The following is a 16,089-nucleotide window of genomic DNA, read 5'->3' on the forward strand; positions in this document are numbered from 1 at the left end:
CAACTTTTAGATAAGAATCAAACCGGATTGAGTAAATGACAGAAGTCACCGCTCAAATATTATCTTCAACTAAAGACAAAGGAGGATTTTGGGGTGGGGGGTCAGTTACACGAGGTTGCCAGACAGTAAACAACTTAAGTTCTTGCCTTCCCCATTAAGAGTTTCCAGAGATAAGGCCATCCCCCCTTCCTCCTGGTGCAGAAAGGGAGTCATGGAGATTTCCTTCACAAATGCAACTGTCTCTGATCAAAGGGCAAGCAAATTCCACTCCTCGGAGCCTGCTTCTTATCTGTAGTTTTAAAAGTAACCAGCCTAAAAATCCTCATCATAAACTGTTTTAAAATTAAGCAGCCTAAAAATCCTCATCACTTCCAACCCTTGAGGCCTCCTCCTCACCCCAGCAACTCAGAAAAGAGCCAGTTCAGCATTTTCCCCCGGGGAAGGGTGCCGTGAAGGGAAGAAGTCAAAGACTTCCTCTTCTGACACATGGGGTGAGCTCCCAGACAATGGGGAGATTAGGGCAGAGCTTGTGAAGGACCCAGCTTCCAACCCAGGGAGCGGCTGCTCCTGGTGAAAGGCCCCTGCCCACGGAGCACCAGCCCCTGGGATTAGCCCTCGGCTGCTCCGCCCCTGCTGCCCTGAGCCTGCCTCAGGATCCGTACAAAGGCCCCGTGGGCAGGGATTGGCCTGGGGCACAATAAGGGCCCATGGGCACTGCCCTGGAAGGATTGGAGTTTGAATGAACTCCCTGGCAGTCGAGCGTGGGAGGCACCATTTGGGTGGCCAAGGGGATGAGTGCACTCTGCCCGGCAGTAGGAGGGATCCAGGTCAGAGTGCGCACGAGGAGCTGTGTGGTCTCCCTCTGGAGAAGGAAAGTGACAAATAAAAATGGCAAGCAATAGGATATATTGGAGTATATGAGGAAGCCATTTGGTATAAACCTAATTCAGCCTGAACTTGTCTTTCCAAAAGGGCCTGACGGAGGCCGTTGAGCATGCATTGTATATCTGCTTTAGAGATTCCCTGTGGCAAGAGCAAAAGGCCCTTGAGATAAAGGTGCAACTTCCCTCCCCCTCCCAACGTTGGCATTTCCTTAAGGATTAAGCATCTTTCCTTAGGCTAGGAACTGATTCCTGTGCTCACCTGTGACCACCCAGCTTGAGACAATAGACTTGCCTCCTGCTACGCCCACCAAGATAGCAGACCCACTACCTGCTATGTCCATCAAGCGCTGTGCCCACAGGGCAACCTTGTGACTATTGTGGGAGGGACATTTCAATCATATGCAAAACGTCCTGCCTGGGGGTATATAACCACTCTGTACACCTCACTTCTTTGGAGTTCTCTGTTCCGTTGTGGAAAGACTCTCCCAGGTTATAACCCTAAGATTTCAGCTCAGAATAAACTCACCCAAATTTTCATTTATAGATTGGTTATGGATTACTTTCGTCGACAGAAGGTTATGCTGCTCCAGGCCTAGGAAATGGTCCAGTATAGAAACAGGGTGTCCACAAGGACTATACGCGGACCCCCACCCCAGCTGTCCTCACCCCCATTCTGCATTTCACCAACCAGAACTTCCAGGGCTGGCTGCAACCAGGCAGCTTCACCTCTACTGCTCCAGGAGACCTGCCTCGTGTCCCCCCACTCTCCCACCGCTCCGGGACGGTCACATAGACCATGAGCCCAGACATAATCCCCTGAGAAGATGGGGAAGGGAGCCCAGACGTAACCCCTGAGAGGACGGGGAAGGGAGCACGGCATGAAAGCTCCACGAGGAGGACCTGCTTTCACTCCTCCATCCAATGATCGTGACCCGGTTGGTTCCACCAACAAGTTCCTGAAGCCTGGCTGGTCCGGTGGGACTGAGCCCCATGCATGGAGTTCGATGCAAACAGGGAGGCCTTGCGAGACACTGAGTATAAACTCTCCACAAGCTCCGTAACCTCTCGCTCTGTATTCAGGGGAGACCCCTTGACTGCCTGTCCTCGCACCTGCCCTGCGCCCCACACCTCCCGACTTGGACGCCTTCCCTCCAGGTTCACTGTGTCACCAACTAGTTGCCCCAAAGAACTCAAGGGTGGGTTTGGAAGCATTTCACTGTTTTTCCAAATTGTTTTTTCCTTTTGTTATGTTAAGGAGACGCAATCACCAACCTCCCTGAACCAGACCAAGCCCCACCACACGAGCTGCGCTCTAGGACCTGTGCCTTATTTTTAACGCTAAAATCTCTCCAGGAGGAGCTTAGGCCTCATTCCCATAACCTGCAGTGTATGTGGAAGCACGTTTTCCATCTGAGCCTGCACAAGCGAATACTCACCTCTCCCTTTTGAATATCCATTCCCCATCTGAAATAAACATCCCTGCTTCCCTTTGTTCAGGGACGCCATGACTCTGGAAATGATTCCACATGGTCTCCTACTTGTCACAAATATACTCTACTTTGTGAGATAACTACTTCCGGTGGAGAGTCTGATTTAACTCGCCAGGAGGAGAACCCACTTTGGTTTCGATAACAAATGCAGGCCCAGCACTGAGATACCCATGCCCCCCCTCCCACCCCCACCCGCCTTTGCCTATGACGGGTGTCTTTGAATAATTGTTGGGTGTTTTGAGTCTGTGCACTTGTTCTGCAGGCAGCCTTCAGGCTCCACACACTGTACTCGTCCCTCAATAATCTGGGCAACTTAGACACTTGAGAAATTAGCTGATGACCCTGATCTGTACAGGCAAATCCCTCAGACCCCAGCTCCTCCACCTTCACCCGAATTCTGGAGACTTCTCCCCAGAGAACTAGGACAATTGCTCAGAGTGAATGACAAAAGCGCTTTATTGAAGATGCACCCAGAGGTAGACAGAGGGAAGGAGAAGAGTTGGTGGGACTCTGAGTGGCTCTTGTCCTGACCTTGCAGGGCCGGTTGCTGCCAAGTGATGGAGAAGGAGTTTGGTCCTGATGTAGAGGGAGATCCAGGATCTAGTAGGAGACGGCATTGGGCTGGGAGGGGACATTTGTGACCATGATAATTCTGGAGATGAAGCTCCTGGTTGTGTTCTCCTCTGCCCGTGGAGGTGAAGAGTCAGCTGACACCCCTCCCATTCCAGGGGAGTCACCAAGCCCAAATCGAGAAGAAGCTACCAAACTCCAAGAGGGCAGAGTCCACACCCCAGCACTGAGGTGACACTGCTAAGAGAAGCCCCAGAAAAAGAGGGTGGAGGCAGGGGGAAGGAAGCACAGAGACACCAGGGCTGGGCCCGGCTGGGCTCAGGGGCTGCAGGACCCTCGTCTTCTCTATCGGTGGGATCTCTTGGTCAAGGTGGTGCTGGAGATGGTCTTGCTGCTGGAACTGCCACCGACACCGAACCCAAAGCCGCTTCCAGAGCCAGAGCCAGAGCCAAAACCACTGCCCAGGCCAAACCCGGCGCTAGCTCCGAATCCTCCACCTATGCCTCCTGCACTGGTGGCACCACTGACCACGGCTGTGAGAACAAGGCAAAGGACACAGTTACTCCAACAGTGCTGGCCACCAGGAGTCTCAGCCCAAACCAGGATGAACGAACGGCCACGGCAGGGGCAGAAGGTACTCACAGATGCTCACGGCACTCTGGCATTCTCCAGACATTCTGTGGGGGACAGAAAGAGCCATGAGCCACAGCAAGCCCAGAGCCACGTCTCGTTCAATAAGCAAGTGTCAATACCTTGCCCATCTTTAAGCAGCCAAATTTAAGGCCTGCATGTAAACCTGTTGTCTAACACTGTTCTGGTTCATAATGTACCAGCGCAGCTCTGAGGCAGGTGGCCAGCAGAGGTACCCTGGTCCTGCCAGGGCCCTGGACCTCTCCGTTCCTCATGCTCCTACCCTGCCTTCCCCCCTCACCGGCACTCCTCGCCCTCCAGCAGCTTGCGGTAGGTAGCGATCTCGATGTCCAGGGCCAGCTTCACGCTCAAGAGATCCTGGTACTCGCGCAGCATCCGGGCCAGCTCCTCCTTGGCCTTCTGCAGGGCGGCCTCCAGCTCTGTGCGCTTGCTGTGGGCATCTTTTAGGGCCAGCTCCCCACGCTGCTCTGCATCAGCCACAGATGCCTGCAGAGTCTGGCACTGTAGACAAGAGCGTGGGACAAGCAGCATCAGTGTCCTGCTATCAGGACCTCTACAACTGCCCCCTCTCTTGTAGCAGCTTTGCTTCGGTTAAGATGTCAGGATTCTGCCTGTCCTTCTCCCCACCTTCCCTGACTCTTATGCATTTCGTTCACTCCAGCCAGAGTCCACCAATGCCCCCATCAGACTGATTAGATGAAGATGAGAAAAACGAATGAAAACGACCCAAGAAACATAATTACTAGGATGTCATGTCATGTCAGCCAGGATATTGCTGGAAAGACCTGGCTGTGGCTTATGTAGAGGACTACAAATCCCCTGCAGAAAAGCTCAGGATCTTCTAGCCTGATGCCTTATCTGCTTGTCTGCTAAGGAGACGTCTTCCTTAGGCCCCCGGCCCTGGACTGCGGCTGGAAGGAGGTGACATCTACCTGCTTCTTGACATTCTCGATCTCGGCCCGCAGCCTCTGAATCAACCTGTTGAGCTCTGAAATCTCATTCTTGGTGTTCTTGAGGTTGTCACCATGTAGGTCAACTGAGGTCTGGAGCTGCTGGACCTAATACCCGGGAGACACAGGCGACCAGGGGTCAGGGGTGTTTGGGTTGGGGTCCATTTCCAAGTGAACTCAGCAAGAATAACCACAGGCGGCAGGGATAACACAAAATGTCACAGAATCTCAAATCAGACTAGGATCAGTGAAGCCTGGAAGAATCAGTTCATCCTGACTTCTCTTGGGCTGGAGCTGATGATCTCCTGCCCACGGACATCAAAAGCAGAGCCCCGGAAGCCACTCCCACCTCCTGAGAGATCACCAACACCCACCTTGATCTGGTACAGGGCCTCGGCCTCCGCCTTGCTTCTCTGGGCGATCTCCTCGTACTGGGCGCGGACCTCGGCAATGATGCTGTCCAGGTCCAGGTCCCGGTTGTTGTCCATGGACAGGACCACAGATGTGTCGCTGACATGGCTCTGCATTTGGGACAGCTCCTGTGCAGAAAATGTCTCACATCAGGCTTCCTGGAGAGCCTTTCCTCATCTGTGACACCAGGAGTCTGCCACCATCGTGGAAATGGCCATGCCACAGGCTCAGATGGAGGCAGAGTTGGCATTCCCAATGTGTAGAGCAGAGAGGAGAGGAAGGGTAAATTTCTATGTCAAAATCGAGTGGTTGGTGACATCTCAGGACATAAAAGCAATTTTACGTAGGAGCATGAGGAATTACTGCTCCCTGGAAGCTCTATGCCATGCCACGCCAGTGGGCACTCAGTATGCTGGGTGGAAGGAAACACAATGGATCCATGTCTCTAGAGAAATGCTAGGTGGCAATAAATTCCATCGCATGCAATCTTTAGATCTAATCGCCTCCTCTAAGACAGCACCTGGTTTTGAGAACTTCTCAGTTGAGTCTCCTCACTTCAACCCTTCCTCTCCCTGACCTTGCGGAGAGCCCACTGCCCTGAAGTAAGGGTCCTTTCAAAGAACTGTGGACTCCAAGCAGCAGCCTCACAGGTAAAGGATTCCGTTCCCTGAGTGGAGGGGGGTGGTGTCCTCACCGCAGCGTAGAGGGCCCTCAGGAAGTTGATCTCGTCATTCAGGGCGTCCACCTTGGCCTCCAGCTCCACCTTGTTCATGTAGGCGGCGTCCACGTCCTGCAGACGAGGAGGGAGGGTAGGAGACAAGGGCCAGGAACTCCGACAGGGGGCAGGGGGTTAAAGGACACGCAAAGGGGTTCTCAGCAGCATCTGGGAAAGGCTTCTCTTCACCAGGCGAGGTGGAGAGAGACATCATTTGACACATTCTGCCCCTAAAGCCCCCTGCAGACATGGAAGTTAATTATCCAAATGGGCTTTTATCCCAACCTTAATTCCTTAGGCCCTGGTTCAGTTAGATCTGGATGGCACCACATGGGGTAGAGATGAGGCAGAGACAGACGAACCCATGATTCAAGTCAAAGACCGCTCCCGAGGGCAGGGGCCCCTCACAGCACTGCCCCCTTCCTCTCTCACCTTCTTGAGGACCACAAAGTCATTCTCGGCAGCTGTGCGCTTGTTGATCTCCTCTTCGTACCTGGGGGTGGGGATGGGAAGGAAGAGACGAAGCCCCACAGTGAGTAGTGTTTCTCAGCTCTCCGCTGCTGGTTTTCAAACACGGAACCATTGGGAAATATCCACTACTTGGCTACATTTCCCCATGTTCGTGCAGATACTCATTCAACCTGCGTTTATTGAATAATTACCCTGTATGAGGTACCAGTCTAGACTCTGGTTTATCCAGAGAAGTGGAAACCAAACCCTAAAAAGACTATTTTCAGGAGATGAGATATGAGGAGAGGAACCAGCAATGATCTGGTTGATTTTATTTTGTAGAAGGGCTGTCCTTGGGCCATTTGGTGGGTTCAATTCTCAGGAGTGTTGCCAACGCTCCAGTTCTCTCTGTTTTGTGTGGGAGTGAACTGAGAGAGAGGGTTGGTATTTTCTCAGCTCCATCCCATAGTGAGCATTATAAGAGCTACCACGGATCGAATGTTCCTTATACGTCCAGCACTGTGCTACGTGCCTTCTCCACCTCATTTAACTTCATTTAATTCTCACGACCTATAAGATGTGACTATTATCCCCATTTTAAAGATGAAGAAAACTGAGATTCAGAGAGGTTAAGCAACTAACCCAAGATCACATAGCTAGTAAGTGGCGGAATCAGTATTCAAACCCGGTCCACCTGGTTTTACAACCTGGATTCTTCTGACCATGCTGTACTACTTTTCATCTGTTTGGTTTCTAATCTGGTTGGTAGATGGCAAGCCCAGCTTCCTACATGTATCGCTCATTTTATGTTTGGGGCATCTTAGGATTACTCGACCTCACCCCACTAAAATGTGACCATGCAGACACAGGGGAACAGACTAGAGGACCATCCTGACCGCCTTGGGATATCTTCAGAGTCTGGGATTCTGAATGAGTAGAGAGGAGCCCAAGGACCCCCGCACACGGCGGGGCAGATTTGTGGGATGGCGTCCTCCCTCCCTCCCCCAGCACCTGGTCTTAAAGTCCTCCACGCTGTCCTGCATGGTCTTCAGCTCAGACTGCAGGCGTCCTTTGTCATTGGCCAACGTGTCCACCTGCTTCCTCAGGGCACTGAGGTAGGCCTCGAAGAAGGGCTCCAGGTTTTTGCTGGACGTGGTGGTCGTCTGCTGCTGGAGGAGTTTCCACTTGGTCTCCAGGACCTTGTTCTGTTGTTCTAAGAACCGCACCTGTGTGTTAAAAAGGCACCGACCAACCGATGAGGGCCCGGAGCTGCGGCAGGAGGGCTGACCAGGGCCAACACCAGCCCAGTCAATCCAAGCCAACCAGGCGGCCCAAGAGCCACTGAGCAGGCCACCAGACCACAACCAGGCACCATCCACTAGAGTCAACACGGTGGCCCCACTCGTGAGCCGGGGCAGCAATGGGCCGTGTGGGCCATGGAGAACAGAGCTCAGCCAGAGCAGCAGGGCCTGATCTGCACAAGAAAACTTCCCCCACAGGGATCCCCAGGTCCTGGGGTGAGTTGCTGAGAACACTGAACTTCTACGAAACTGTAAAATAGACTAAAATTTAGAACTACAACCACAGTCTGAGGGCTTGCATTCAAAGCGGTCCTGACCCAAGGCAAAGGAATGGTAAATTCACTGAAGATTTTCTAAATAAACTTACTTATAAACGGACCTGGAGTGTTCCTGGGAACCTGTATGCAACTGAGCATAACTATTTTAGATCAAGGCCCCAGACAGACTCTGAGGCTCAGCCAGACTCGGTCATGCAAGGGGACTCCCCTGCCCTTCCCCTCTCTCCGTGAAAGATGGAGCCGGGTGAACCCAGGGAGCAGCTCAGCGTGACATCTCCACTTTCTGTGCTTCCGAATCGAAAGGAAAGCAGGTAAGGGTGACTGATCACAGTCTGAATCCAAAAGGGGAGACGAGAGAAAGAAGCACCGAAACTTTGTCCTGCTTTTATAGCTGTGTGTCCGAGAGTCACAGTAAAGCCTCTTGAAGCTATTATGGGTTTATCCAAACTAGCGAGAAGAGCAAGTATTCCCACTCAGTCTACTCCAAGACTGCTCGTTCTTGCCCCACACGTCTAGATAACTGAGACTTTGATGCACAGAGAGCCAGGCATCCTTGACCGAGTGTGCTCCTCCCACCCGTTCAGGCGTTAATCTTTGGCTGAGTCAGCTCTCTGGGTCTGATCTGCTTGCCATCACCCATTATCCTTGGCTGTCACTCAGCTAAAAGGACTTGAATCTCTAGACTTCGCATGGAAAGGGCGTCGGAATACAAAAGAAAAGGAGAGCCCCACCCTCTCCTCTCTTCAGACAGACCCAGAGAAATGAGCAATTTCACCCAGAGTCAGGAGGATGAAGCGACGACCTTTCCAGGTCCTGTTGGGACCTAGAATCTGCCTTTAGAGGCTGTCCCTTTTTGGGAAACCAGCCTGGTTTCCTTCTGCTCCAACAACAGAAGTGCCAATAGTTAAATGATTACATTAACTGTAATTAATTATTTGCTAATTTCTTACTTATTAACTGTGTAACTTCCAAAACCAAAATCTGAGAAAAGGCAGGGAAACAATGAACCCACTTGATAACTGAGGTGACTGGACCAGAAAAGTTCAGTGATTTCCCCAGTGACACACAGCACATCTAGGAAACCCAAACAGTCACTGCTTTGAGCTATCTGCCCACCAGCCATGGGACAGAAGAGAAAGACTCAGAGTAATGATGCTCCTTTAACAGCTGGACAAACAGGGGCCCAGAGAAATTCAGAGGTTTTCCCAATGCCCGTGGCAGGTGCAGGTCTGAGATCCTGGGGTGCAGGAACCCTGGCTTCTACCACCTTGTCTGGCCAAGGGACAGCTCACCTTGTCGATGAAGGAGGCGAACTTGTTGTTGAGGATCTTGATCTGCTCCCGCTCCTCCGTCCGGACCTTCTGGATCTCAGGGTCAATCTCCACATGGAGAGGGGTCAGCAGACTCTGATTGATGGTGACTTCCTGAATCCCCCCGGCAGGGCAGACGGGGAAGCCAGCACCACCTCGTGCACTGAAGGAGCTCCCAAAACCACCACCATAGCTGCCGGCACCGAAACCAGCACCAAAGCCACCAGCCCCAAAACCTGCCGCACCCCCAAAGCCTGCGCCTTGCCGGGCCCCAGCCACGCTGATGGAGATGCTCTTGTTCCCACCGAGGTTGTAGAGGCTCCTGCTGCCGAAGCCCCCGGAGGAGCAGCGGCCCGCGCCCCCAGACAAAGAGACCGAGCTGAAAGCTGCCCCCTTGCCTCCACCTACGACGGCCGAGCCACAGCTAAAGCCCCGGGAGCCGCCTCGGACACACTGCTGTCTGGCGATCATGGCTGGAGAGAGGAGAGTGAGCTCGGAGTTGTCAGAGAAGCGAGAGAGAGGCCAGGCCGGTGAGTGCCGCAACCCCGGCCCGGGTCTCTTATATGTGCTGGAGCAGCAGGGCTTGGTTGCAGGGGCATAAAGGGAAAAATCCGAAACATCCCTGGGCTTGGCCTTTGGCACCGGCCCATCCTTCTCGGACCTGCTAAGCATGTCACTAAACACACCTACAGAAGTCATTCGGAGGGCACACGTTACTGGATCCCAGCACACTTGGCTCCAGGAGAACCTGAACCAGCGCCCCAGGGCCTCCTGAATCGTGGGCCCCTGCCCTGCCCAGCCCTGCAGGCCCCCGCCCGCAACACTCCCATCTCACAGCCTCCCAGCGGTCTCCCTGCTCCAGACAAGGCGACCTCTCGCTGCACAGCGTTTGGAAGCTGAGGGCCTGGGCTCAGGCGCACCGCCTGCCCCGACAGCTCTGCAGACCTGGAGTCTGGCACTCTCCGAGGCTCAGTCGCTTCACCTGTAAATTGGAAATAATACAAATATTTACCTTCTCCTCCTGTCAGGGGTAGTGAGGTCACGATTAACAAAGTGCTTTGTAAACTGTCAGAAACTGCACATACGGCTGTCGCTGTCATTGTTGCTATTCTTCCGTGTGCACTTGGCCCCATGTACACAATGAAAGGGGTTGTCCGTGCTACAGCCGTATAGCCTTCCAAACCCAGAGCAAGACTCCCCCCGCCTTGACACACAGTCAAGAGAACCTGCCATGTGCCCAGCGAGGAGCTGGGGACGGAGGAGACAGAGGTGCCGGGGAGGAAACACCTGCCATAGCACAACCCCAGCCCCAGCCCCGGCCCGCAGAGCGCATGCTCCTTCCCCCGCCTCTGCTCAGCACTGCGTCTGCAGGATTCCAGGTCAGCGATCTCCGGGGGCCCTCGCTGTGCGCCCTGCTGCCCCACCTGCTGACAGCTGTTTGCTCGGATCCACAGGACAGAGCGTGTTCTGTCTTCCCATAACCATCCCGGCACTCAGGGGCAGGAATCTGTATCTTGATTGGTGTTGGGGACCCCTTTGGTAGAATGGTGAAACCTATAAGCCCCCTCTCAGACCAATGTTTTCGAATACAAAATCCTACTTTTAAGCCCTAACTTGAGTTCTTCCCCACTGAGTGATCTATGTTCAGATCTCACCTGTTGCCACTAAGGAGCTGTGCAGTCTTGGGCAGGTCACCTAACCTCTCTGAACCCATTCAACCCATCCTCTCGTCTATAAAATGGGACACCTGCCTCATAGGTAATGAGACGACAGGCCTATGGTGCCTAACACATAGTAGGTCGGCAGGCATTCATTCTTTTCCTGCCTGGGTTTGCCATTGAGATGAGGAGAAATGAGACAAATCTGCAGCTCCCTGTTCTTAATCCCTCGTGAGCCCGCTATTTCAGATCCGGGAACAGCAGCAATCAGGGCCCGGGTAACTCTTGCAGGCCTGAGCTGCCCCTGACCGAGCGAAAGCTGATCACGGCCAAAACGAAGGGCTCCCTCCACGCAAAGAGAGAGAGCAGGGCCCGGGGGATGAGAAGAGGGACCAGGGCCTGCAGGGAAGGCTGGGCTGGCTGGGAGCCCTCGCCTCTGCCAGCTCCTCCTCTCCCCACCTCCACCCTCATCCCCTCTCCCTGCCTCCTCTTCCTCTCCTCTAACCTACAGCCCTCTCCCCATCCCGCCCATCCTGGCTCTGCTGATCTCTCCCTGCCCCTGCCCAGGTGGCCTCTAAGAAGATGGAGAGGGGGCGGAGGAGCCGTGGCAGCGAGGACCGGAGGCTCCAGGCTCCATCAAACGTCCATGGGAGGAAGCCCGAGGGGTGGTCCCTCCACCGGTAGCGAGGGAGCATTCTAGAGCCGGGACCGTCTCCTCCATCCCCTTCACTCATCCCTTCAGTGGGTCTTTATTGAGTGCCCACTGTGTGCAGGCACTGTGCTGGATGCTTTCTATATGTGCTATCAATTCCTCTCCCTAAATGCTCTCTGAGTCGGCATCACAGCCGTGCTTACAAACGATGACTTGATAGCTCCAGGAGGGCAAGTAGCCCCAGGATCACACAGGAGCACGTGGTGGAGCCAGGACTCGAACCCACATCAGTCTGGTCCCAAAGGCTGTGCACTCTCTGGCCTCTCCAGAGAAGTAACAAGTCGGTTTGCCTAAGTCGTGCAGCAGCCGATCCTGTACTGGGCACCTGAGCAAACCTGAGTGAACGGGCTCGGCAGGTCAAGCGGGCTCTGAGGCCACCAGCATCCCCCCCTACCGACTTCCACCCTGACCCCAGGCTTGGCCGGCTGGGGAGGAAGGCGGGGCTACTCCAGGTCTCTGGGCTGCAGGGGCAGGAGCAAAAGAGGCCTGGGCCCGCCCTGGGGAGCTGAGGTCTGGGCGTCTGCTTTCCTCCTGCGAGAGGAGGTGGGAGGGTCACCAGGATGCAGCCTGAGCGACCCCCGGAGCTCCACCCCTGCTACGTCACCTGCACCTCTCAGTCACCCTCTGTTCTCCGGCTGCCCTGGGGTGGGCCGAGGACTCCGTGGGCTGGGAGGAGGGGTCGCGTCTGCAGAGCCCCCAGGTGGCTCACGACGTGTCATGGTGTCTTATGGTCTGTGGTTGTGACACTCGAGCACTAGGAGAAAATGATGTGGCGTGTTGTACCTGGAGTTGTGTCCACTTGTGTCCAGTGTCCAAAACAAAAGGCAAGCAGGAGTGGAAGGGATTTGGGGAGAAATACTGTTTAATATACACTCAGTCTTCTTTTGTGCCTGTGGGGCGCCCAAACCATGGAGCCACGGATGAGCTACTTGTTGCGAAGTTAACTCTCAATTGAGGCGTACACCATCCCCAAGACAGCAAGTAAGAAGACGGAAAGGCTGTAGGCCTTTGCAGGTAGAAAGGACTCTCATTTAGAGCCGCCGTTGTGTGCTGGACACCGGGTGCTTGTCTTATGACGGGCCCATTCTTCACAACAACCCTGCAAAAGAGGCGCTGCTGTGCTCAGTTTAGAGCTGCAGACAGTGAGGCTCAGAGAGGTTATGTAACTTACCTGAGACCACACAGCTAGGAAGTGGTGGAGGTGGGAGGCCAGTCCTCTCTGGCTGACTTCAAAGACCGTGACCTTAAATTCTACACCACAGCGCTTTATATCAGTGATTGTGCCCTGCATAATACCCGCAGAAAAAGAAATACACGGCAGCTTATACGAACCCGTGGCTTACGGTCCAGCAGAGCAGCAGCGGGGGCTCAGCCAGCACGCTGCGTCTTCTGCAGAGGCGTCCCAGCTCCTCTGTCCTTGCTCTTGTCACATGATTGGTTGTTTGGTTTATTCGGCCCTGCCCTTAAAAGTACCCAGTAAGGGATGACACTGTCCTAAGGGGCCAATGCTGCATCCTCCAATTAATTAAGTCCAAATTAACTTAATTGCAAACCCTATAATAAACTCAAACCAAACAGGAAGAGAGTTCTAGACTAGAGCTGTATCCTGTGGCCTTATTAAGTCAGAATTTCTAGAAGCTTAGCAAATCCTCCAGCTGTAGCATGAGGAACTGACGGTAGCCATAAGGAACAGCTTCTCATGCAAGAGAGCGTTCACCCTCAAGTGGGGGGCAAAGAGGAGAGTCTCTCCCCCTGAAGATGGGAAGATGCCTCCTGCCTACCTGGGCCGGAGGTGAGAGATCAGACAAGGGCACTCGACCTGGAGGCAAGAGCTCAAAGCCGGTCCCCACCCCACCGCCCTAGCTCCCGCTACTGTCCTCTGTGACCCTCGCTCCTCTGGCTGCTGTCCCAACCTTGTCAGAGAAAGCTGAGCGGCTGACAGGGCATGGAGCAGGGCCAGGAGGGCGTGCTGCCTCCGGGCCGTCCTGGAGGGGAAGGAGGTGAGCCCTCGCGTTCAGCCCGGGATTATGGGGATCCTGAACCCAGCTCTCTCTCAGCCCCAAACCCAGTGTGTGCTGTGGGAAAGCACCCCACCCGTTTCAGTTGGTCACCTGGCTTCGGCCGCCCCACGAGGCCTGAGTCACTCTTTGGGGAGCCAGAGCCAAGGTGGGGATCAGAGATTCTGCAGAAAAGGGCCAGTCAGCATTATCGGAAGGGGCCGGGAGGGCAGTGAGAGGGTGGGGACTCCTAGTTACAGGGCAGGGGAGGGGTCTGTGCACAGGGTCCTCGGTTTCCCAGGGGTAGAGAGCAGCCCCTCCTGGTCCCCCACCCCGGGCCTGTGCATGCAGGGGGGCTACCCAACATGCTTTGGCAACAAAGCCGTTCTTGTCATCAAAATCATATGCGCAGCCCCATTTGTAAAAGAGATAAAAGCAGAGATGCTCTGATTGGTGCAGAAGAGGGCACCCCAGTCTTCTCACCTGCTGGCCTCCCCTGACCCCTGAGAGCAGCGCCCGGGGTCCTCAGGCTTCAGGAACTCGGTATGGAAACCCCTGCGTCGGGGTCGTCCCCAGCCTTCAACCCGTGTTTCTAAGTAACGCATTGCTGCTGGTGGATCTTCCCGGCCGGTGACACAATCTCTGAGTTCTGTTTCATGATAGTTAAAACTGTCTCTATTTAGTTTTTAAGCCCTAAATATAATTTCGATAAAATCTTTTGTTTGGTTGTTTTCCTCTGCCTTTAGCAAGTTCCACCCCTCTCAGCCCCAGCTTTCGCACCTATAAAATGAAGTTTGGACTAGATTACATCAAAAGTCCCTCCGGCTCCAGTGCCCCACTGCTTCCCAGTTTCTCTTTCTATAAAAGCAGCATAACCCAGTTGTTAGGCACTTGGGCTCCGAAACCGGGCTGCTTGGATTCCACGCCCAGCTGTGCTACTTACTAGCTGTGTGATCTTAGACAACTTACTTAACCTCTCTGTGCCTCAAGTGACTCATCTGCAAGATGGGGCTGGTACTCATACTTCTCTCCTAGGCTCTTGTGGAGAGTGAACAGTTAGAGGGTCGACAGCTGTTCCCGCACACAGTAAGCACTCAATAAATATTAGCTATTCTTCAAGGTGGGGGCTCTACACTCCATCCCCATGAGAAGACTCACTCTGAAAGTGTGACTGCCTCTGGGGACCACCCAAGTTCATGAGGTGGAGCTGAGAGCCAGGCGCCAGGCCCCAGTGTTCCTAAGCTGTGGTTTAGGGTTTGGCTCAAATCCCTCGGCTGGCATTCCCATAACCCCGGTGGGAGCTTCTGTGGGGTGTGGCTGGGCTCTTTCGAAGTGACTGAGTGACCAGCTCAGAGTAGAGGGGACGTCAAGAAGGGTTCATTCCAACAGGAGCTCTAAGGATCCCAAGGAGGGGAGGGGGCCGTGACAGCCTCGGCTCAGTCATGTGGATCTGGCAGCAGAGTTTTGGGGTGTGGGGGCCCGGGGCTGGGGTTCAGCCAGTTGGGAATTACCTGGGTGTAGATTGAGGAGCGGGGTCCAGGCTCAGAGTAGGGAGCCGTGGAGATGGAGGCGGAAGGGGTGACTCCGAGAGACACACTGGAGGAGGGATCAGTAAGATTTGGGGAGTGATGGAAGCGGGGCTGGGACGGAGGTGGCTTCTGTGGACAGAGGACTTGGGCCTGACGTCAGCAGCCCCGGACACCACTGACCCACTCGACAGCCCCAGGTGTGAACATTCACTTCTGTGAGCCTTAATTGCCTCGCCTGTAAAAGGAGTATGGCGTGCCCCCACTGAATTCTGGGGCTGCTGTGAAGGTCACAGGCAAAGTAATGTATCTGTCAACCACAAAGTCCAATTAAAATGTGGATTTTTTTCCAGCTTTATTGAGATAGAAGTGACATACGAGAGTGTATAAGTTTAAGGTGTACAGCATGGTGATGACATATGGAAATACTGAGAAATGATCACCAAAATCAGTTTAACTAATGTCCATCACCTCATATAGTTACCAAAAACATTTGTTTTCCTTGTGATGAGAACTTTTAGGACTTACTCTCTTAGCAACTTTCAAATATGCCATACAGCATTATTAACTCTAGTCATCGTGTTGTGCGTTACACTCCCAGAATATATTTACCTTATAACCGGAAGTTTGTGCCTTTTGACATCCTTCACCCAATTCCCCCCCCCCAACCCCCCTGCCTCTGGTAACCACAAATCTGATCTCTTTTTCTATGAATATTTTTAGATTCCACATACGAGTGAAATCATACGCTATCTATCCTTCTCTGTCTGATATATTTCACTTCGCAAAATGCCCTCAAGGTCCATCCGTGTTGTTGCAAGCAGCAAGATTTCCTTCTTTTTGTGGCTGAATAATATTCCATTGTATATATACTGCATCTTCTGTACCCACTCATCCATCGATGGGCGCTCAGGCTGTCTCCATGTCTTGGCCGTCGTGATAACGCTGCCATGAACACGGGGCTGCAGATGTCTCCTCGACACAGCGATTTTGTTTCCTTCAAATATATTCCCAGAAGTGGAATTGCTGGATCATATAGTATTTCTATTTTTAATTTTTTGAGGATCTTCCATAGTGGCTGCACCAATTTGCCTCTTACCAACAGTGCACAAGGGTTCCCTTTTCTCCACATCCTCACCAATGTTTGTTATCTCTTGTCTTCTTGACAATAGCCATCCTCACGGGT

At 53.4% G+C, this 16,089-nt stretch overlaps 1 protein-coding gene across 3 annotated transcripts; it reads right to left on the reverse strand.

The window, feature by feature from the left end:
* Positions 1-2,812: 2,812 nt before the first annotated feature.
* KRT4 (keratin 4) lies at positions 2,813-13,233 on the reverse strand. 3 transcript variants are annotated; one of them, XM_070269198.1, is made up of 10 exons: positions 12,713-13,233; positions 8,993-9,992; positions 7,133-7,347; positions 6,104-6,164; positions 5,651-5,746; positions 4,920-5,084; positions 4,528-4,653; positions 3,876-4,096; positions 3,587-3,621; positions 2,813-3,477 (listed from the first exon to the last, which is right to left on the reverse strand). In XM_070269198.1, exons 2-10 carry the CDS (start codon positions 9,707-9,709, stop codon positions 3,290-3,292), a joined length of 1,824 nt encoding a protein of 607 aa, XP_070125299.1. In that variant the 5' UTR covers positions 9,710-9,992; positions 12,713-13,233; the 3' UTR covers positions 2,813-3,289.
* Positions 13,234-16,089: the final 2,856 nt, after the last annotated feature.

This window comes from Equus caballus, chromosome 6 (genome assembly GCF_041296265.1).
Source record: "Equus caballus isolate H_3958 breed thoroughbred chromosome 6, TB-T2T, whole genome shotgun sequence".
NCBI lineage: Eukaryota > Metazoa > Chordata > Mammalia > Perissodactyla > Equidae > Equus > Equus caballus.